This window comes from Neophocaena asiaeorientalis, unplaced genomic scaffold (assembly GCF_003031525.2).
Source record: "Neophocaena asiaeorientalis asiaeorientalis breed wild unplaced genomic scaffold, Neophocaena_asiaeorientalis_V1.1 scaffold31, whole genome shotgun sequence".
NCBI classification, from domain to species: Eukaryota; Metazoa; Chordata; class Mammalia; order Artiodactyla; family Phocoenidae; genus Neophocaena; species Neophocaena asiaeorientalis.
This window is the reverse complement of record NW_020175320.1, coordinates 4,901,257-4,924,232: the sequence shown is the minus strand read 5'-3', so window position 1 is coordinate 4,924,232 and position 22,976 is coordinate 4,901,257. Positions and strand designations below refer to the sequence as shown.

The 22,976-nt window shown below is 36.1% G+C and overlaps 1 protein-coding gene across 2 annotated transcripts in view; it reads left to right on the top strand.

Moving 5' to 3' along the window:
- PDE4B (phosphodiesterase 4B) overlaps positions 1–22,976 on the top strand; it is a 601,255-nt gene that overhangs the window by 195,484 nt on the left and 382,795 nt on the right. Inside the window, exon 1 of one of the 2 annotated variants that reach the window (XM_024765582.1) lies at positions 17,676–18,086. The exons of the other annotated variant lie outside the window; for it this stretch is intronic. Within the exon in view, the coding sequence (XP_024621350.1) occupies positions 17,851–18,086 (236 nt within the window). The 5' untranslated portion in view covers positions 17,676–17,850. Of the gene's footprint in view, positions 1–17,675; positions 18,087–22,976 lie in introns of those variants that run through there. 2 annotated transcript variants of the gene reach the window in all.

Here is a 22,976-nt window from a genome sequence, read left to right as displayed (position 1 = left end):
CATACAGAGTATTTATACTGCCCTAAAAATCTGCGCTCTGCTTAATAATCTCTCCCACCCACTCCACCTCTGGCAACCACTGATCTTTTTATTATCTTGATAGTTTTGCCATTTCCAGAATGTTATATAGTTGGAATCACACAGTATATAGCCTTTTCATGTTGGCTTCTTTCACTTAGTAATATACATTTGAGGTTCCAATAAAATACTTTTAATAAAGTCAAAGATGTTCTTGAGAATCATGATCAATAACTAGTGTTATCAATAACTGGTCCAACTGCAGTAATAGGGCTGTGCTTGTTATTATCATGAATTGCTTCAACTCAATTCTGCGTTATCTCCAGTAGGCCCCCAATCTCTAAAACTATATCTTTAAGCTGGCTCCTTATGTAGGAAGTACTCAGATGTAGATGTAGTATGCCTACTCAGATGTAGGCATAATTAGAGGTACTCAGAGTTGATCACTACTCTGCTTGGGTGCTTCAGTGTAGTGGGTGCCTTATCCCTGACCCATGGCAGACCTTACTGATTTTTTTTTTTTTTAATTTTTGGCCTCACCGTGGGGCATTTGGGATCTTAGTTCCCTGACTAGGGATCAAACCTGCACCCCCTGCATTGGAAGGTGGAGTCTTAACCCCTGGATCGCCGGGGAAGTCCTCAGACCTTACTAATTGATCACGGCCTTCTTTCCCATTGAATGCAGCCTCACAAACCTGGCCTCCACATTTCAGGCAGTCACAACAAATTGATTTGATTTGACACCTGTGATAACACCTGTGTGTCATCCTGACCTAAGCATTTCTTAGGAGTTTGAGAATGTCCCTGCTCACTCTCTTAAATGAAGGCAGATTTCTCTAGCCCAGTAAATCTGTATTTAGGAAACTTGACCTGTTATTTATTTCTGCATTTTCCCCCTTTTGATCTCATTATATGCTTGAATTCCATGAGATCAACTCCGAAAACATCATGGAATATCATGGTTCACAAACATTGGTGTGTATCATAATCTTCTGAAGACTTGTTACAGCACGTTGCAGGTCTCACCATCAGGGTTTCCGATTCGGTGTAGCAATCTTTAACAACAGGTCCAGAACACTCTTTAGGAAATGCAACCACAAGAAGAAATATACCCTGGTGATGCAGGTTTATGCAACCACACTTGGAGAACCACTGGTGTAGTGAAAAGAGCACAGAATTACAGACAGAAAAGCCCTGGGGCATCATTACTAGTGCTCTGACTTTGAATGTTTCCTAACCTATTTAGGCCTCAAATGTTTATCTATGAAATTTTCTATGTAATAAAACCTGTATCATGGGATTATGTTAAGCATTACATGAAATGATATTTCAAGCACTTAGTGGAAATAATCCCTCAAAAAATGTTTATTCTCTTTGTGTACTTTTTTTGTACTTTGTAATTGAAAAAAATCAGGTTGAGCATGTTTTTGGATACTGTAGAGAAACAGAGACAAACAGAGACAGTCATGTATTGTTCTTGCTGTTTCTTCTAAGAAATGTTACAGATTCTAATCTTCACAAACTCATTCTATGGTATTTTAAAGATAGCTTCTCTTTGCTTTGAAAATCTTGCCTTAGGCCCTGAGGAGAAAGTTTTACTTTATTTAAATTTAGGAAAGTGGACAAATGGTAACTTAGTAGGGAACTGTGTATAAAAAGCCAAGGAGCCACACTGAGGCTGGAATTTCCCTATTTACAGGGAATACTTAAAAATGAATGTGATTATGTCTGTTACACTTTTTAGATCCTCCAAGGGAGCGTAATATCTAAATATATGTACCAGATTGCATTGCAAGTGCAATACCATTTACATTTTAAATTATAATTTGTTAATTTACATGAATTACCCTGCAAAATACTTGGTATGAACATTTACATCTTACAGGCGAGGAACTGAGAAACAGAAAGTTTGAAGGAATTGCCCAGTGATGATGAGGAAACTGGCTTATTTTAGATCTCAAAGCACAGACTCCTGATAAATAATTCATTCACTTAGGTCATTCTCCTATTTGATTGCTCTTCAGTTTACCAGGGGTTTAATTTGTTTCCAATAAGTATTTTCACATACAGATTTTGTAAACATAGATTGCTATATTTTTGTGCTTAGTAATCTTAATAAAAAGCATCAAGATTACTCTTTAGGAAATATAATGCTATCTATGGCAAAATAGTTCTTAATTTTCATGCAGTGCTTCTGGACGGTATAAATGATAGCCTGGAATGGAAAGGAGAATTACTATGCTTACCATAAATCTCCTTGACAACAAACTCAATGTTTTGAATACTGAATCATTTAGAATTTTATGCAGATTTAAGGGTCTTTCACCTTAGCATCTCAATTTTTTATATATATCTGGGTTTTTCATAGGTAATTTTCAAAATCACATTAAACATTATCCATATATGTTTTTGTCATTAACTCAGTTATATTTGCACTGTTTCCCTAATTTTTATCATCATCATCATCACCACATTTCTCCAATATTTATTGAGCTGTGAAAAACTGAAAATCAAGTTCAAGAAACATTTTGATTAGTTTACCATAGTGAAGCTCCTTATTGGAACTCCACTCCAGAACAAAGGAGCGATTCACACATCTTGGGTCTTCCCACCTAAGGGACACATATTGCTGCTTGGATAGTTATCATCCCCCTAAATGCTTGTTTCTCATTTTGAAATGAAAAGAAAGCCCTCTCAGCATATAGTGTTCTGTAGAGATTGCCTTCTTGCCTTTGGCGGAGCTCCTGTTTCTCCTGTGAATCATGCCTCCACACACAGTGTTACCATTGTGCTATCTGAATCCTGCTGGGTGGTGGTGGCAGAGCTACTCCACTGGGAAGGTCACAAGTTCATGTCTGCTTTTCCTTCTGTCTAGCAAGAAGTGCTCCAGCTAAGCAATAGATAATTGCAGTATTCCTCTGCATATTGAAGAAGTGGTGAATTCAAGACAAGTCTTAATCCTCGCTTTTCCTCTGTTGTTCTGAACATGTCTTTCAGCATCCTTTGTAGTGGCCTTATGAATGAATTTGCTTATGGACCTGATTGAGGTGACTGAGAAGGAGACAGATGGTGCTTAATTGGAGCACAGAGTAAATGCTTTTGCTGTTTAACTAAGTGACCTTTGTTTATTAAGTAGACAAGTATTAAACGCTTATTATATGTCTGGCACTATTTTGGGTGCCGGCATCAGTGTGGAAAATAAAACTAAAGGAATCTGTCCTCATGGGACTTTTATTATAGTGGGAATGACAGACAATAACAAAGTCAAGAGAGAGATAGATGCTGTTTAGTGAAGAAACTGAGTAAGGTGAGAGGAAGGATGGGGTTCTTTACAGGGGATAACTAGGGAAGACCGCTCTCAGGAGAGGATGTGTGAACAGGTCCCTGAAGGAAATAGAGGTGGAACCATAGAAAGCTCTAGAGAAAGAGCTTTCCAAGCAGAGGTAAAAGCAAATAGCCTCTCAGGCGGGTGTGTGTAGGCATGTGATGAGCCACGTGTAAACAGCGTTTATTTGAAATAGGGATGTTTTTGTTAATAAAGAGCATACACATCTGTATAAAATACATTAAAAAATATTACATCAAGAAAAAGAGCCATTGCCATTTTAAGGATGTGGTATAAGGAAGGCATAAAATAACGTTTTCTGTTATAAATCTTTTTCCCAGTGGGGCCATCACAGGGTTAAAATGGTATATTTCACACATAATGTACTGTAACTGCTTTTTTAACAACTGAAAATGTACAGAAAATGCTGTTTTGACTGTCTATCTTTAGTCTTCAGCTGTTGCTGTCACGATTCAGAAATTTGGATCCCTGCTTTAAAAGGCACATTTCCTTAGCTGTAAAAAATAATCTGATGGAATCTACAGCCGTAATCATAGGCTGTGATTTTAGAATACAAATCACCTGCTATAAAGGGGGTAGGGCATTTCTTTTCTTTTCATTTGATTTTCATTTATGTTCTCAATATGCCTTACTTTGAGTTTGTTTATATTCTCATGAAGTTGAAATTTTCTTTGGCTTCTATGCTTGACAAGTGGTGCCCATTAATTTTAGTGGATACTGTACCAATTGAGTCCCAAAATGTGTCTGGAAATCCAGAAAACTGAACCAAGAAATGGTGCTAGGCACAGATTGGAAGGAGGAATTAAAGAATTCCTAGATTTTATTTTGGCAGCTGGTGTGAAGCGGCACCTTCGAGGATCTTCTAAAAGTGGACCTGCTTTCCAAAAAAATAGAAAAATTAGAAGAGATTAAACAAAAGCAGTATCATTAAGAATTTGGTCTCCCACTTCTAAAATTTCTAAATTACCAAAAATAAGATGAAAATACTGGTTATGGCGAATGTAGCACAAATGAAATGGTTTAAAATCTGCATGTAGAATTTGCAAAATCAGTATAGATTTCATACCAAAATGCTGTTTGTAGTAATCTCAGCCAAGAGAATGAAGTTTGTAACCTGGGAATCCCCAAAATGTAACTCTTGGGAGTGTCTATTAGAAGCTAAAACAGGCTAGAAATAGAATCATAGGAGGATAGTTCTATCTTTAATATTTAAGATCATAAAGAAAGGGAGGAATATAAGACAATTTTCTAGTTTTTAACTACACAGGAAGGTCAAACAAATTCTCATTTTGAGTTGCAATGAATGAACATGCTAAGGTACGTTAAGCCAATATCTTCTCTTTCAAAATTGACTTAAAACTGATAAAGGTGCATTCAGACAAAATTATTTTAAAAAATAACTTATTAGTGAAATTTATGGCTGCCTGGGTGAAACTAATCATTTTTGTTGCATATTCAAATTATTTTGTATTATATTGAAATATGACATTTATAGAGAAGCAAATCTAGTTTCAGGATATAACATAATTGGAGCTAACAGGTTTTTATACAGTTGATTATCTTTAGGGCATATCCTTATGCTTCTTTCTCATTTTTCCTCTGCAATGCTGTATAGTGGATTAAAGCATGAGTTTTGAGTTTGGTGACTTTGGGTACGAATCCTTACTGACTGGGTGATCTTGGGTAATTCATCCTATGTTTCTTTAATTCAGTTTCTTTATCTGTAAAGGGTATATTATATATTTCAAAGGGGTTTTGTGAGGTTTAAATGTGAAAATAATGTGTGCAAAAGTGCCTAATACATAGTCTGCCCTCAATAAATGCTAGTGATGTCTTATTCTTCACCTTGCTCTCTCTTTCTCCTTCTGCCTCCCACTTGAGAGAGGCCTGGAAAAGATCTTTTTTTCACAGCCCTCAGAAGGAACCAACTCTGCCAACACCTTGATTTTGGACTTCTAGCCTCTAAAACTTTGAGACAATAAATTTATGTTGTTTAACCATTCAGCCTGCAATACTTTCTTACAGCAGCCCTGGCAAACTAATAGAGATTTTGGTACCAGAGAGTGGGATGCTGCGGTAACAAGTACTTAAAATATGGAAGTGGCTTTGGAATTGAGTTGTGGATAGAGACTGGAAGAGACACTCGATGGAGGGAGGGAGACGCAAGAGGGAGGAGATATGGGTATATATGTATATGTATAGCTGATTCACTTTGTTATACGTCAGAAACTAACACACCATTGTAAAGCAATTATACTCCAATAAAGTTGTTAAAAAAAAAAAAGAAAAAGCCTAGATTGCCTTGAGGAGACTTGGTAGAAATTTGAATGTTAAAAGTACTTCTGTTGAGCAGATGGCAATGAGGAACATGTTCTTGGACACTGGAGGAAGGCGATCCTTGCTATAAAGTAGCAAAGAACTTGGCTGAAATGTGTTCTCATTTTTTTTTTTGTATGGGAAGTAGAAATTATGAGTGATGAACTTGGGTTTGTAGCTGAGGAGGTTTCTAAGCAAAGTTTTGAAGGCACGACTTGGTTTCTTTTTTTTTGCTAATACTAAAATGCAAGAGTAGAGAGATAAATTGAAAAAGGAATTGTTAAACAAAAAGTAACCAGGACTTGAAGACTTGGAAAATTCTCAGCCTATTCCGATTGCAAAAAAATGAGAAAATACGTTCTAGAGAGAACATCAAGGGTGTAACTGGACTACTGTTTGCCAAGGAAATTGGGCATGTGACTCATGGATCCAATCAACTATCTTAGCAAAAGTCAGGAATAGAGATGTGGTTATGCAGGAAAGCTCTGTGGGGGACTCCTGTCTGATAGTTTGGACTCCCATGAATTGCTCAGGAGGCCAACAAGATTTTTGAGAAATTTATATCAAAGGAAACATTGCCAGCTTTGACTGAAGGAGAGACAGGATGAAATGAAGGAAGGCTCTCAGACTTCTGGGATACCATGGGCAGGAAACAGGCTGATATCTATCCAGCTGCAAACATGTGTCATCCTTCAAGGAAAGTGAAGACTGACCTTAAAGGCAATTCAGAGGCCAGCAGCTGTTCCTGACACCACAGGCCCACAGGACACAAGCCCCTGAAGGTTGGGCAGCGTCTTCCTCAGTTTCAGAAGGTGGGGCCACCTTCTTAGTTTCCGAGAATGGAGCCACCTCCTTGGTTTCAGAGGGCAGAGCCCTCACTGCTCAGGGCTAAGTGGGTGGGACCACCACCCTAGTGAGCCCAGAGGATAGAGCATTGAGCCAAAGAGGATTATTATCAAGCCTCAAATTCTAATGGAATTTGTCCTAGTAGGTTTCAGACTTGATTGGGACCCTTTTCTTCCTTAAAATTTATCCCTTTTGGAGTGGGAATATCTATCCTATGTCTGTCCCATCATTGTTGTGTTCTGATTTTATAGGTTCACAGATAGAGAGGAACTTTGCTCCATGATGAATCTTCCCTTAAGTTTTACACATAACTGATTTGGATGGTTTAAATTATTTTGGACTTAGAGTTGATGACAGAATAAAGACTTTTGGAGACATTAAAATGGGTGAGTGTATTTTGCATGTGAGGACATGAATTTTGAAGGTCAGAGGGTGGAATGTTATGGGTTGAAATGTATCCCCCGAATTCCTATGTTGAAGTCCTAAATCCCATTACCTTAGAATGTGACCTTATTTGGAGATAGGATTGAAGAGAGGTAGATGTCCATACAGTGACACACACAAATACAAACAAATACAAACAAACAAAAAACCTCTCATTTCAAGGTGACTTGATCACCTTTACAGAGGTAATCAAGTTAAAATGAGGTCATTAAGGTGGACTGTAATCCAGTAGTACTGGTGTTCCTATAAAAAGGGAAAATCTGGACACTAAGACATACATAAAGTAGAGATGATATGAGGAGATATAGGGAGAAGATGGCTATCTACAAGCCAAGGAGAGTGGCCTAGAAGAGATCTTTCCTTCACAGCCCTCAGAAGGCACTGACCCTGCCGGCATCTTGACTTTGGGCTTCTGGCCTTCAGAACTGTAAGATAATAAATTTCTGTTGTTTAAACCACCCAGTCTGTGGTACTTTGTTATGGCAGCCCCAGCAAACTAATTAATACACCTCTCACAAGGTTTCAGTCTAAGTATTATAAAAAAAAAACTAATTTGTGTTTCATAAGAAAAAGTTGAAGAAGCTGTAGTTATTTAGGAGGGAAAATAAATGTGTTAGAGGATGCATCTTTGAAGGGTATTCAGTTGGTTTATTCATTGTAATTCGAGGTGACAGAACTAAAATCAATAGGAGGACATTATTGAGAGTCAGACTTTGGTTCAATAGAATGAAAAACTACTTGCCAGTTATTATTAAAATGGGACAGAAATCGCCTGTGCCCCAGTTGGAATTCACAGAGAGTTGAAACGAGGTTTTTTGTTTGTTTGTATTTGTTGGTGTGTATTACTGCATGGACATCTACCTCTCTTCAATATTAAAAAAAGCATAGGCTGAGTTAGGAGCAAGGAATAGGCACTGACAGGGTAGACTAAGGGGAAAAAACTTCCTGAAACTCTGTACAAAGAATGCATCCATATTTCGTCTTGTTGGACAGTCAGGATAAGAATAATCCACTGTGAGACAAGGAAGACTCCAAGTACGGAGCGAAATAGAAGAGAACCTGGTTTTGACCTCCTTTAAAAGGAGATCAGGTGAATGAGGAGGCAAATTAGTTTTGAATATTGATTAGAATTAGGCTGTGATAGTTGTGCCATTAGACTTTAAGTACCATGAGGGCAGGCATACGTCTAGCTTATTCATTGCACTTTTCCTCAGACTAGCACAGTGCTTGACTCATAGTTGACATTTAACTAACACCAGTAAATGAATAGATAACTGTTGATTCATATTCCTGGGTTTTTAAACATTTGTTTAGCATGCACAAAACACTTTCTACACTACCAAATGTAAAATAGACAGCTAGTGGGAAGAAGCCGCATAGCACAGGGAGATCAGCTAGGTGCTTTGTGACCACTTAGAGGGGTGGGATAGGGAGGGTGGGAGGGAGGGAGACGCAGGAGGGAAGAGATATGGGGATATATGTATATGTATAGCTGATTCATTTTGTTATACAGCAGAAACAAACACACAATTGTAAAGCAATTATAGTCCAATAAAGATGTTTAAAAAAAAGGTAAATTTTAATTTAAAAAAGTAACAGTAAAAAAAACACTTTCTAGTTGTGTGTAAGAGGTTTAGATAAAGAAGCTAACACATAAAAAAATATATTCAGAGAAAACTCTAATTCGAAAAGGTACATGCACTCCAGTGTTCATAGCAGCACTCTTTACAATAGCCAAGACATGGAAGCAACCTAAATGTCAAGTGACAGATGAATAAAGATAATGTGGTATACACACACACACACACACACACACACACACACACACACACACAATGGAATACTACTCAGCCATAAAAAAGAATGAAATAATGCCGTTTGCAGCAACATGGATAGACCTAGAGATTATCATACTAAGTGAAGTAAGTCAGACAGAAAAAGACAAATATCATATGATATCACTTATTTGTGGAATCTAAAAAATATGATAAAAATGAACTTGCTTACAAAACAGAAACTGACTCAGACATATAAAACAAACTTATGGTTACCAAAGGGGATTGGAGGGGGAGATAAATTAGGAGTTTGGGATTAAAATATACACACTACTATGTTTAAAATAGATAAACAACAAGGGCCTACTGTATAGCACAGGGATATACTCAATATCTTGTAATAACCTATACTGAAATGAACAAACAAAAACAAACAAACAAAAAATAAATTATGGCCTTTAACTCTCTAAGAGCATAAAATATTTTGTGTGGCACATACATACAAGAAAGGAATTGTAAGTCTGATGCTGAAACTTTCTCAGAAAGTGTACTATCATGCCAGTGATGACTTACTATATATGTATAGAAAAAAAGATTTTTCCAATGCAAAATAAATTTTAAAAGTTAATTAAAATAATTTAAAAACTGATTAAGGCAGATAAAATTAAAATTGCATGGAGCTTTTTAGAATTGTGATTATGTTAGATTATGTTAGTAACAAGTGTGCAAATTTCAAGCAATAACCCAGGCTTACCAAGGAAAACAGGGAATCATATTCTTAGCACATAGTACCTACTCAGTAAGTGTATCTTTGAAGAGTGTATGAATTAGTAGAAATAATAGAAGTAAAGAGAAGGAGCAAAAAGATCAGGTTTCTTTAAGAGGTATTCATGGTGCCACAGCTGGCAGTGGGGAAAGAAGATACAGATTGAGAGGCTAGGAGATGCAGAATGGGAGTCACCTAGAGTCCATTTCTAGAAGGGGTTCTTTCAATAGCCACAAAAAGCATGAAACCTTCTGCTGTGCCTTGATGATAGTTACTGCCCCCCGCCCTGCCCCACCGCCTTGCCCCAGTGGTGGCATGGAGGATTAATCACTGCAAGAGTGAGCTTTGAAGATGGGCCAGGCTGCAAGCCCCAAGAAGCAAAGAAACAGCAAAGTCAAGAATGTAAACATTGGGGGCTTTGGAAAGAGCACTGATTAATTAAAAGGGTTATAAACTATAAAATCAATTTGAAAATTTCAGATTTTGTAACTAATGTTACTGCTTGTCCTCCTGCTGATTTGTGGGTTCCACATCAACAGATTTTATCAACCACAGGTTGAAAATATTTGGAAAAAAATTAGAAAGTTACAAAAAGCAAAACTTGAATTTGCTGCATGCTACCAACGATTTACACTATTTACGCAGCATCTACATTGTATTTAAAACTATTTACCTAGTATTTACATTGTACTAGGTACCATAAGTAATCTAGAGATGATTTAAAGTATACAGGAGGATGTACATAGGTTATATGCAAATACTACAGCATTTTATATAAGGGACTTGAGCATCTGCAGATTTTGGTATTGTGTGGGGTCCTGGAACCAATCCCCTGTGCATACTGAGGGACGACTGTGTTCTATTAAAGGTTCTGGTTCCAGGCGAGTTGGGAGTAATTACATTCCATTTTGTTTCAACCACTGAATACAGCTTTAAATCCTGGATGAAATGCGTGGATTGCTATTTGAGAACTCTGAAAAGTAAATACTAGTGGGCAGATTGGGGAAGAATACTCAATTGTTAAAAAAGAAACAACCTAACTAAAAAATGGGCAAGAATCTTGAACAGATACATTACCAAAAATGATATATTGATGGCAGATAAGCACACAAAAAGATAATCACATTAACCATTAGGGAAATATAAACTAAAATCAGCATGAGATACCACTACACATCTATTAGAATGGCTAAAATAAAAAATAATGAAAAGAGGTGCTGGTGAGTCTGTGGAGCAACTGGGAACTCTCATAGAGTGCTGATGGAAATGCAAAATGAGGCAACCATTCTGGAAAACAGATTGACATTTTGTTGTAAAGATGAATGTATACTTTCGCATGAGCCTGCAATCCTACTCCTGGGTATTTACAATAGGGGAAGGACAGCATATATTTATAGAAAGACCTGTGCATGGACGTTTATAACAGGTCTATTCGTAATTGTCCCAAACTGGAAACAGCTCAGTGTTCTATGGATGAACAAACTGTGGTACATCCATACAGCAGAATACTATTTGGCAGTAAAAAGGAATGAGTTATTAATAAATGTAACAAAATTATAGTGATGGAGAGTAGATTAGGGCTTGCCATCTTTTAGGAGTGGAGGAGAATATGACTATAAAGGTATAGCACAAGAGAGATTTTGGGGGGTGACAGAACTGTTCTGTATCTTGATTGTAGTAGTGGTTACATGAAGCTATACATGTGTTAAATTTCATAGAACAGTACACCAAAACTGTTAATCATATTGTATGATGCATTTAAAAATAAAACTTCCCCTGCATCAGCAGGCGGACTCTCAACCACTGCGCCACCAGGGAAGCCCCCAAAATATATATTTTATTTTAAAATGTTTGCTACAAAGCTCAGCATGCTTATATAAATATGTTTCCAGTCTTGAATTTTACATATGCTAATATTACAGTGTTAATGATATGAAATATTTATATGAAATTAAATTTGAGTTACTTCTTAACACTAGTCGCTCTTGGTAGATAAAATTCTATTTTCTTAATTATGAGTCAAAAAGCCATCATTATTAATGTTACTGAATTTAAAAAATTTAATATGAATAGATTTAAAATTAACAAAATGTGTAATAAGTAAACAAATCTTGAAATTAAGTGAGCCAATCTTGATCTAACCCACTATTTTGGAAATATTTTCCATATTGATATGTATTCTGTACCCTTTTTAGACTCATGCAATTAAAATATTAATTTAGGAAAATTTTGTTTAGCTTGCAAATGTATACTTAAACACAAAATGGATCCCTGAAAATTATTCTCTTTTTAAGAGCAGTGGAATGAATTTGACTTAATTTTCATGTGTGCTGTACTCTTTCTATGATCTCTGTAGTATCATAATTAATTGGTCTTACAGAGATAATTATTTACATTTAAAATTTTAAACTGTAGATTAATACTATATCATTTTTTCTTACATATTTCATAGAAGACTGCTGACAGGGTGGAAAGTAACAAAAAGATGAAAGCTCATTTTAGAGAAAGAGGTTTTCCCAAATGTGCCTTTGTACTTAACATACATGTTCCTAATATCATATTCATTTGAAATCACCCTATAAGGTAATTTGCTGACAGGCTAGTATTATCTTTGGGAACTGGAGTACCCTCTTTTGATGCAGATTTTAAAACACCAAGGGAAGAGTTTCTCTCCTTGCATATAGGTATCTGACTCATCCTTGCTAATATATCTTGATGTTAACAATGACCTGAGAAACAAAGAGAGGAGCTCCCTTAGTTTTTCTTTGTCTGTGCAGTCTCCCTTCATAGAATGTGCCTTGTGAAAGAAGCACCTAATTACTCTGCCAAAACCAGAAAGCAGTGTGAAGAGAGGGCATAGCAAGTCTGTCCTGCCTGTATACCACCAAATGAACAGAGATTGCAATGCATAGGTATTCTGCTTTTGCATTGCAGTGAGGATATTAATAATAATATAATAATGATGATAATGATAATAATAATTTTTTAAAGAACAAAGAAATGCTAGTTAAAATGGCAAAACATAGCCAAATGGCTATGATTTAGGAAGTTCATTTTGAAATCCTGTGTAAGATCAAGTATAAGAAGTTAGGATATTGACTGGACTAGCTTTCAAGACAGAAAGAAAAATCTGAGACTAACAGGAGAACATGATTTGGGGCAGTACCTTAATTTTCTATTCATATTTTCCATCAATAAATACTAATCAATCAAGATGCAATCTCAGGCTCTGGAGATACAAAGATAAGTAAAATATTGATAGCTTAGGTCCTTAGAGAGCTCATAGGTTAGTTCAGGAGACAAATGAAAATATGTACTATGGTATACTATGAAACATTCTGAGAGATGAATCCAGTGCTTGTGGAGTACATTAGGCCATTGTGTGGGCTTCTGCTTTTACTCTGAGTGTAATGTTGAGCCACTGGAGGGTTTTTGTTTCTTGAATAGGATAATCTCTGAGAACTTTATGATACCATGCTCAAGCATTTAGAGTACAGGCTTCCCACTTCCTCTCTAGGACTCAGGTGACACTGAAGGTGGTTAAGGCTAAAACTGATCTTTCTAGAACATCAGTTTACTAATGATGAGTAATTAATTGTATCATATGGATAAAAGTGAAGCCTTCATATCATTGTATAAAAATAATACGCTAGATAACTTCAGACTCAAGGCATTTAGTACTTGTGAACATATACTTCTAGTGACATGACTAGACCACCCTAGGAGCCTGCATTCCCTCTGCTGTCTCATTAGGTATCTTCTGTTATAAAAAGCTTGGTGTAGGATCAACTCCTTAAATGCTATGCAATTTTGTGTCTTGATATTCTCATTGGAAAATGGGCAAAATAACGTGCATTTGGTCTACAAAATTTAGTGAGTATCCACTCTGTGCCAAACTCTGTTCCATGTTCTAGAAATGAACAAAACTCAACCCAGCCCTAAAAGACCTCATGGTTTAATACTAGGGAGAAGTCCAACAAGCATTTCAATAACACTTGTCTGATATGTTTGTAATGAGAACCAAATGAAACAACTTATTAAAAATGCTTACAATAATATCTGGCATCCAGGAGGTATGCAATAAATGTAAATTTCTTCTTTATAATCTCTTAATTCTTAAGAGTGGTCAGCTAATTGTTCTTCTCCAAGATGGCTAGACAACTATTAATATTTTCATTCAGTTGAATGTTGTCTTTTCTTCAATCATGTTAGAATAATTCTCTAGTTCCATTTCTGCTAACTGAAATAGAGAAATTGGGATGAGTTGCCGTCTGTGGTGAGTAGGGTATTCTGTTGAAAGAGGCAACAGTTGTTTCTTGCTGTTCTGTATTTACTTACTACCTTGTCTGACTGAAGGAAGAGCTTGTGTATTTTCTACTCAATTGAGTAGAACCTAATGGCGGTGCTCAGATGGTGTGTTGTTTTAAAAAAAGAGAACTGAATAATGATATAAATAAAGATATAATCCACAGTAATTTAACTGTTAATATTGACAGTCTTAAATCTGTTCCTCTTTAAAAAGAAACTTCTGAATAAACTCTGTCTTTTCAAATCTCTAGCTTTGTATTTACAGTAAATGTGAGCCATGTTATATTGCATTTAATACTGTTATGTATAATATTGTTGCACAGAATCAGTAGTTTTGTGCCTTTAAAATACTTTAGTTTTATAAGAACAGTTAGTTAAAAATTAGTCACTCAGTTCAGAGAAAATATATTCCAAGTTAACTTTTAAAGTCTGAAAGATATTGAATATAAAAAGAGTACAATTATTTTCACTTAAATTGATTACAAAGCTGTTACCTTTAAAAAACATTTTAACTATTATAATACTTGCACTGTAAGTTTATCATTTTATTTGGTTGAAATTAATTTGCTTTCCATTTCAATTTAATGAAAAATCAACGTTTTGGTTTGTCCATAATATTTATACATAATACATTATTGACTGTAGACCATACAACTCTATTCAGATCCTTGAATGATACTTTATGATGATAATTCTTGATTCTTGTTGCTTTGACAGGATGTGGATACCAGGAATTTCATTATTTAAAATTGAGACCTAGCTGTAATTGGAATTCTCAAGTAATTCCCAAGGTGAATTATCTGAACATTAATAAATTGACTCAGTTACTCATTTCTCCCTTTGAGGAGAAATAGCTAAGCATTATGTGTGGACAGGAGGGTTTTCACTATGGTTCTTTAGCTCCTTCCGAGGCACTCAGAAGGGCACAATAACTCTATTTGCTTTCTTCTTGGCTTTTTCTCCTGTTCTCTGGCTCTCTCTCTCAAAACAGTATATTCTTTGCTAAACTATGGCAGGGTGTTATTTGCTTTTACTGTGCTTTTGTTTTACATTTTCTTAGATACCATCTCCTGTCTTTTACCGTCTATATTCATCTTTGATTTCAATATTTAACACAGTATCAAGTTTTTCTATAGTATTTTGACTCTAGAAACAAACTTTTGTGCATGTATCTGTAAACATGCATTTCCTTTTCTAAGAGGTAACTAATTCAGACTTTGAAACAGTCTGGTTTTTTTTTTTTTTTTTTTTTGCGGTACGCGGGCCTCTCAGTGATGTGGCCTCTCCCGTTGCGGAGCACAGGCTCCGGACGCGCAGGCTCAGCGGCCATGGCTTACGGGCCCAGCCACTCTGCGGCATGTGGGATCTTCCCGGACCTGGGCACGAACCCGTGTCCCCTGCATCAGCAGGCGGACTCTCAACCACTGCGCCACCAGGGAAGCCCAGTCTGGTTATCTTTTAAGCTTTGTATTTCAATTAGCTGTCTTTGGTATTCCTAAATGTTATTTAGAGTAGGTAGAATTAACCGACTTTACATATTTTTGAGAATTCTAATTCTTAGGATGATTCTCAAAATTTCTTTAACTGGGACATTGGCTGTCATAGTAGGCAAAGAGAGAATAATGTGAAGTGTCACATAATGTCACGTAAGTTGACAGTAAGAATTAGAAAGTAATTATAATAGTACCGCTATGCTGCTTTAGGTAAGTTTATGTCAACATTTCCTTATCTGAATCCCAGTTCACATACTAAATCTGGGTGGTGAAATTTGCCATAATTTTGAGAGCCATAATTTTTAAAAACCCCTAAAATGCTTATTGTGTTTTGGCAGCCTTAAAAAGTGAATAAGACTTCAAATTGCTATTTCATTTTTTTTGCAAATAAGTCACTCTGAATATTGGCAGTTTCACATATTCTCACATTCCAGTTTTATATCCCATTATTGTTGGAAGAAAGTCCTAGCTTTGTTTTCATAATGTAGTAAATAATAGATAGCTTTAACTATATTTTCTCTCATGACATTACTAACAATTTATTCTCAAATAGAGCAGTTAAAATATCTTCAAATATATAAAGTGTGTGTGCTAGGGCTTTGCTGGACAAAATGACTATGTTGACCTCTCTTATCGTATAACGTAAGAACATTCAACTGGGAATCAGAAAGCCTTGGTTTTAGCTTTTGCTCTAATGTCAACTACAAACAGGACTTTGGACAAGTCACTGAAGTTCTCTATGTCTGTTTCCTCGTCTTTAAAATCAGGAACCAAACAAGGTGATTACTGGGATTCACTCAAACTTTAAAATTCCATGAGTTTGCCTTTGTTCGTAATATATTTTAGGGTACTATTGCAATACTTATATCCTTCCAAGGCAGTACCTGTAAACTCGGAGTTTAAATCCTTCCTATTAAGTTTAAACCATTTCCCCCAAGGGCTAGAGTGGGGTTTATTTTTTCCTATACATAGGTCATTGTCTGCTCTTATTCAGCCCTTTAGATATTCAGCCAGAGTATATGACATATGTAAATGATTTTATAAAGGTGGAAGTTCTCACGCCTTAGAGGAAAAAATGAATTTCTTGCTTTTTCACTGAAGTCTTACTGTGAATCATTCCTGAACTGTCACTCACATTGACTAGCCCCAGTTCTGTTTTGCCAAATTTGTGTGAGATCAGGTTGGCCCTAGTAGTAGACATTGCAGGTACAGAATTTCACAGCATCTGTACACTTCGAGCACTAAAATATTCTTTTTACTTCTTTTAAAGTGTAGAAGCTGCATGCCAGTATATTTCTAAATGATATTTCAGGTTACAATGATCTGCTTTGGAACTTGAGACATTTTTTTGGACTCCCCTGCCCATATGTCTCACTGGCATGCCCTTGTGAACCAAGTACACACATGCTAGCAAGTAAAGATACCCTCACACAGACACTGTTGTGTACATCTACCTGCACGTGCATGCGTGCACACACACATGAATGATGCTTGACTTTGGACCCTGCAGGTGTGACGGGGAGCATTCATCTCTCCTGGTTGTTACCTCCATTTCCATTCTAGGGAACTTTGACTTTCAGAAGTGACTTTACATCTAACAGAGAGTGGCTGCTGTGGGCACCTCAGGGACAATGAAGTTGAGCAGAAGAATGAGGGCAATTTTTATTGGATTAAAGATTAGTCTTTAAATTCCTTAGGGGAATGAACCAAATCTAATGTTTTCCTGTTAGCTGACACTTTCTACATGGATGTGGTTTTGGATCTTTTGGAGGGGAGAGGGAAAAAAAAACTTCAGCAAATCAGCTCTTTCATTCAGAAATGGAATTTGGGGGGGCTGTTTTAGCTAGGCTTTTTGACAATCCCTGATTTAATGTTTTCACTGATGATGAGCGTGGCTTCACAAATGTGAAAATCTGGGCAATGGAGGGTGTTGTTGAGGGGGAAACAGAGTGCAGTTGTTTAAATAGTCCTGGGCCAATAAGCATTTGGTAGGTGGAGTTACTGTTGTGTGCATTACAGAGAAAGATAATTCTGAATGAAGACTTTAAACATCGCACGTGCTGGATGGGCTCTGGTTCTGCTCTTTGTGCAAACAAACATAGGTGACTGGGTTTTGCTTACTATCCATTAGTGGATGCAGCATGTTTGAAAAGATTTTTTAAAAAAATACATGCAAAGGATTTATCAGAAGCCCTCATGAATATTTCATGAGTTGATATATTCAGCTGAATGAATTCAGCGAGTGTCAGTGTGTAGCTTGCAGACAGACCTCATCCACAAGGAGGCTACTGACATAGGAAGCACTTTGGCGCATTTTCAGAGGCAAAGCCAGGCTGATAAAGCTCCTTGTGACAGCCTGACTTGCCATTCTTCGATTATGCAGTTCTTGCTCTAAGCAGCTCCTACACTGGAGCCACAGCTTCCTAAATTAAACTGGGAACAGTTTGCAGACTTACCAGCCTCCTAACCTGCAGCTGTGTCTCTGCTATGTTTGAGGTTTTTGTTTTGGATGGTGAAAGCCAGCACTCCATATAAGACATGACAGCAAAAGATTCTTCAAAAGAACTTACCGCTTCTGAATCTGAGGTTTACATAAAGACTTTCAAGGAGCAAATGCACTTAGAACTTGAGCTTCCGAGACTACCGGGAAACAGACCTACATCTCCTAAAATTTCTCCACGCAGTTCGCCAAGGAACTCACCATGCTTTTTCAGAAAGTTGCTGGTGAATAAAAGCATTCGGCAGCGTCGTCGCTTCACTGTGGCTCATACGTGGTAAGATGGGACTTGGAGGTGTCTGGAGTGCTTTTCATTAGCAACAGTGATTTAGAAATGTAGCAAATAGGACATTTGAATTTTGTTCATAATACAGAACACATGTGTGAGATGAATGGCGAGCAGGTCAGCTGAAGAATACATAGTGCTCTGTGCGTTAATATCACTGTGCCACTAGCTGTTTCCAGATAAAATGAGCCTCTCACTGTAGAGAGTCTTTAAAATTACTGCTTTAAAAAAAACCACCAAGCTAATTCTAGGGCAACCGAGTATTGAAGGAGTTATAAAAATTCAGTTTTTTTGTTTAATCTCTGTTGAGGTGATTGCTGACTTTTTTGTGTGTATCTTACGGTTGTTGATGATGGTTTTTAATAGTATATTTTTGGTACAAGGATAAGTGATTCAATCTTAGTTTGGATTCATTTCTTGAAACAATGTATAAAGTCAAACTTAATTTACAGCATTGCCATTTTTTGTAGTATGTAAACTAGTGGTTTTGATTTATCGCCTCTATCTTTACAGTACTTAAGGCAAGGGAAAACTAAGTTCCCACTTCTGAAATCACATGGTTAATTAATTTTATTTATGATTCAAATTGCTATTATCTTTAAGAAATTCTTGTTGTAAAGAAGTGACATAAAATTTATAGATAATAATAAATAAATTCCCAATTTATTTGGGAATGCCCAAGTAAATTCCAGAACCCTCTGTAAAAACTGTATTGAGGCTGCCACCTTTAATATATATGTTATGTACAAGAGAGTAGCTTCCTTAAACCAGTATAATAACCGAATACAGGGAAAAGCACAAAAGAAATTTTAAAACTTTGGTAGGCCTTTTCAGATTTCTTTGAAGGTTATATTTTATTTCAGATTAATATACCTTTCAAAATTGGGTACCTATAATTTTTATTTACCAGGGACCATAGCAGTGCAGGGAGCTATTATCTCTTAAAGACATTTCTAGCACAGGGATTTTGACTGCATACTAGATTGCCAACCAACATTATAAACTGAGGATATCTGGTTTTCAAAAATTAATATTTACTTGAATTCTGTGTTTTTACTCGTCTGAAATGTTTGTCTGCCTAATCTACTGCACAGTATATTGGCAAATTCAAGTTACCCCTGGAAATATGTAGCTTGCCTTTGATGGACACCACATGTTAAAACCAGTACACATACTTTACCTAGCTAAAAATGATATGGTTATTTTTGTTTTCTGACAATGCACTGTTGTTCACATAATTGCTTTATCGGGGAACATTTTTTGGTCATCTTTCTGGTGAGTTAAATCTTATTATTTATTTAATTGTAATCTCATATTTGTAGAGTCCACGTGGTTAGTTTTTCAACACCTACCAGTGGTAGCATTTAATAAATAGAAGGTTTATATATAAGTATGTAGTGATTTGAGGAAGTCTTCTGTCTCATGATTTACCCCACCCCTAATGTGTGTGTATTTTCACATAGTTTGCTAAGTAGTATAACTGAATAGGAGAAGGTATATAGGTATATTGTTAATTAGTTCTCATAAAAGGAATAAAGGTGAGAAAACACATACTTAGATAATAGACTCATATGTTTTACTAGTTGGGTTAATAATTTGACAAGAAGGATACTTAATTTTAATTAACTGATTTTCAGATAGTGGTAAATCTTCATAAAACCTTGGTAATATTTCCTTATTGTAGAGTTCCTGAATATAATAACATGACCTTTCTTTTACTTAGAATAGATTTTTGATGTGCTAGGAAGGTAGAGCTATAAATACTGAATTTTTTCTTTTCAAAAGAACCCAAATTTTAAAATGACTCAAGAGCCAGTTTCACTCCTGCATTATACAAATTTTCTTGCAGCAAATTACACAAAGAACAATTAAATGGTATTTGAGGTAACTTATGCTATTAAAGTGATCTTTTTCTAGCTAAGTTAAAAAAAATTTCTGCAAATTGCTAAAAAACAAAACACATGACTTTAGTATGATGTACTGTAATATAGGTTTAAAGAATCCACTAACCACCAAACTTATAAAATAACTTTAATTATGAACATGATTCATTTTCACCCATTTTTACCTACCAACTCACACACTCTTCTTCTGTTTCTTAGAAAAGTTGTATCACAGTTTGTTTTAACTCCTAAGTCTATATTTATATTTATTTCTGTTGTTTTATCTGAGTGCATGTTTAGTATTTTTCAAATTTATTTTCATGAAACATTCAATGAAAATTTCTTTTCATAAAATACACACATATGTATTTGAATGACTTTTTCACTAATCCTAAAAATTATGTGCTCCTATTTTTAAGAATCATATGTAATTTACACGAGGAAATAAGAGCCTAAGTACTTTATTTTTGCCTCTTTGTCATGATGAAATGTAACCATTCTTTCACGATCAACAATTGGTATTTTCCAAACCTTGCATTTAAGTTAGAAATTCCAAGATATGCACTTAGAAGTCTCCAAAAACATGTTATTACTTTACAGTAGACAGTAGATATCTTTTAAGCAGGCTGGATTGTTTTGATTCCAGCATTGAAATTAAAGTAATTTTCATGATGAAGCTAAACAATGCAGAGGATGCAGTTTATATCTAAACCCACTGAACATTTTTTTTTTTATCTTCAGTTATTTGTAGATTTCATATTTTGGTCAGATGAATGTGTAGTTCTGGTTTTGAAAACCCAAGTTATGAAGTGTGGATTAATGGTAGAAGATTTAAGAAACACTTGTGAAATACTGACTCTGGGATTATTTTTAAAATATCTGACAAATAGTAAATATTCAATGTGTTGTCGCTAATCAGAGTATTTACGCAATCCTAAATCTGGAAGGAATTTGGGTGATTATCTCATTGCTTCCTTTTACCCTTGGGCAGGACCATAATTGCTCCATCTTTGACATATGGGAATCTGGCCTATTTTTAAGACTCTGGAGAAAGCAGTTCTATAACCTCACTTAGTACACAGTCTTACTACTTCATAGTCCAGGTATTGAATTATATATGTATTATGTATATATATCCCAAAAAATTATATATATATATATATATATATATAATTTTTTGGGTTTTGAATGGATATAAAAAAAATTTATAAGAACTTGCATGAAAATAAAGATCATTATTAACCAGTCCCAGGAATTTTTTTTTCACTCATCATGTATAATTGAGCACTGCTGTGAGCAAGAAAAGTAAAAAATGCTTATACGATCTGCATGGATTCCAACACCTACTATATTTTAGGTTCTTTACTAGAATATTCACATGTATTATCTCATTTAAGTTTCATTTGGGGGATAAGAATACTCTAAATTTGTGTTCTTTTCAATGTTGCTTGCTGCAGATATAAAAATGTTCTGAATTGCTTTAGCTTCTTCCAAGTATTTCTACTCCATTAATGATTATTTTGACTCTGTACCATTATCCCAAATTTCTAATTTCTTCTTTGAATTCTGAAACGAAGAAGTGGACACCAAACTCCACGTTAGCTGAAATGAGACAATATAGATAAAAAACATATCCTACACTACAAAGTGTCAGTGGAATGTTGAGCTTTGATGAGTGGGGAAATTAATGCGAGAGTCCTTAAGGTCGACATATTATTGATCCCTAGCCCCAAATCAGGGGTGATGACTTGTCTTATCTTCCTTGTCTTATGGGGCCTGCTTGTTCTTGACTGGCACTTACCACATGGTGTTCAGCCTTGTCAACCTTCTCTCCTTTGCCCACGTTCCAACCTCAGTTATCAGTTGTCCTCCATTATCAGCAAGCAGCATGATGCTCTGTGACAGAAGCTACTGGTGATGGTCCTGAGTACATCTCAGGCCTACCACACTGCTCTTGAAGAGCAGATGGATTGGTGAGCACCACTCTGTCTGTCTGTCCCTGCTTGCGCATGGTATATGCTTCACAGAGGACAATATGCTTTCAGAGTTAGTATTAGAAAGAAGACTTAGGTTTTTCTTCCTTTTCCCCATTTAGTTCTACCTGTACCTTGGAAATATTTCCTCATTTTATCAAAGGTTCATGAAATGTGCACTTTTGTGCCTCATATTTGACCACAAAAGTATTAAAAGGCATAGTTCATACTCTAAAGGAGCTTACCCCTGACAAGACAAAGCTAGAATAACTGGAGAAGAGTAAAATGAAAGTGATGAATAGTATATGCTTAACCTTTCTCTGAACCTTTAAGCACATTTACTGTCTTACACAATTTAGTCCTAGTTGGTTAGCTAAATCTACTAAATCTGTGCATTGTGTTATTCTTAAATTTCCTTGAATTATTTCCTAGCAGTATTGGACATTTTTTTTTTTTTTTTTTTTACGTGGGCCTCTCACTGTTTTTTCCTCTCCCGTTGCGGAGCACAGGCTCCGGACACGCAGGCTCAGCGGCCAAGGCTCACGGGCCCAGCTGCTCCGCGGCATGTGGGATCTTCCCGGACCGGGGCACGAACCCGTGTCCCCTGCATCGGCAGGCAGACTCTCAACCACTGCGCCACCAGGGAAGCCCTGGACATTTTTTTGAGAAATATCTGTCTTTAAATATTTACTGATTCAACATTTGATTGAACAAAACATTTGTTGAGAGCCTACTGTGCTATGGGCCCTACTCTGGGAGATACAAAATGAGAAAGATAGAGCACTTGCCTTCAAAGAATGCATATACCCCCGGAAGACACACTTATGCATTAATAATTAATCAATAGTGTATAAATAATGCTGTTGAAGAATGACACTCAACTTGTCATAAGAGCAGCAGAAAAAATAAATACCGCTAGAAAGTGAGTCAATGTGTTGGGGAAAGTTTGGAGAGGAGATGACATTTGTAGAATAAATAGGAGTTTTTGAGGAGTGGGCAGGAGGGCATTTTTTTTTTTTTTTTTT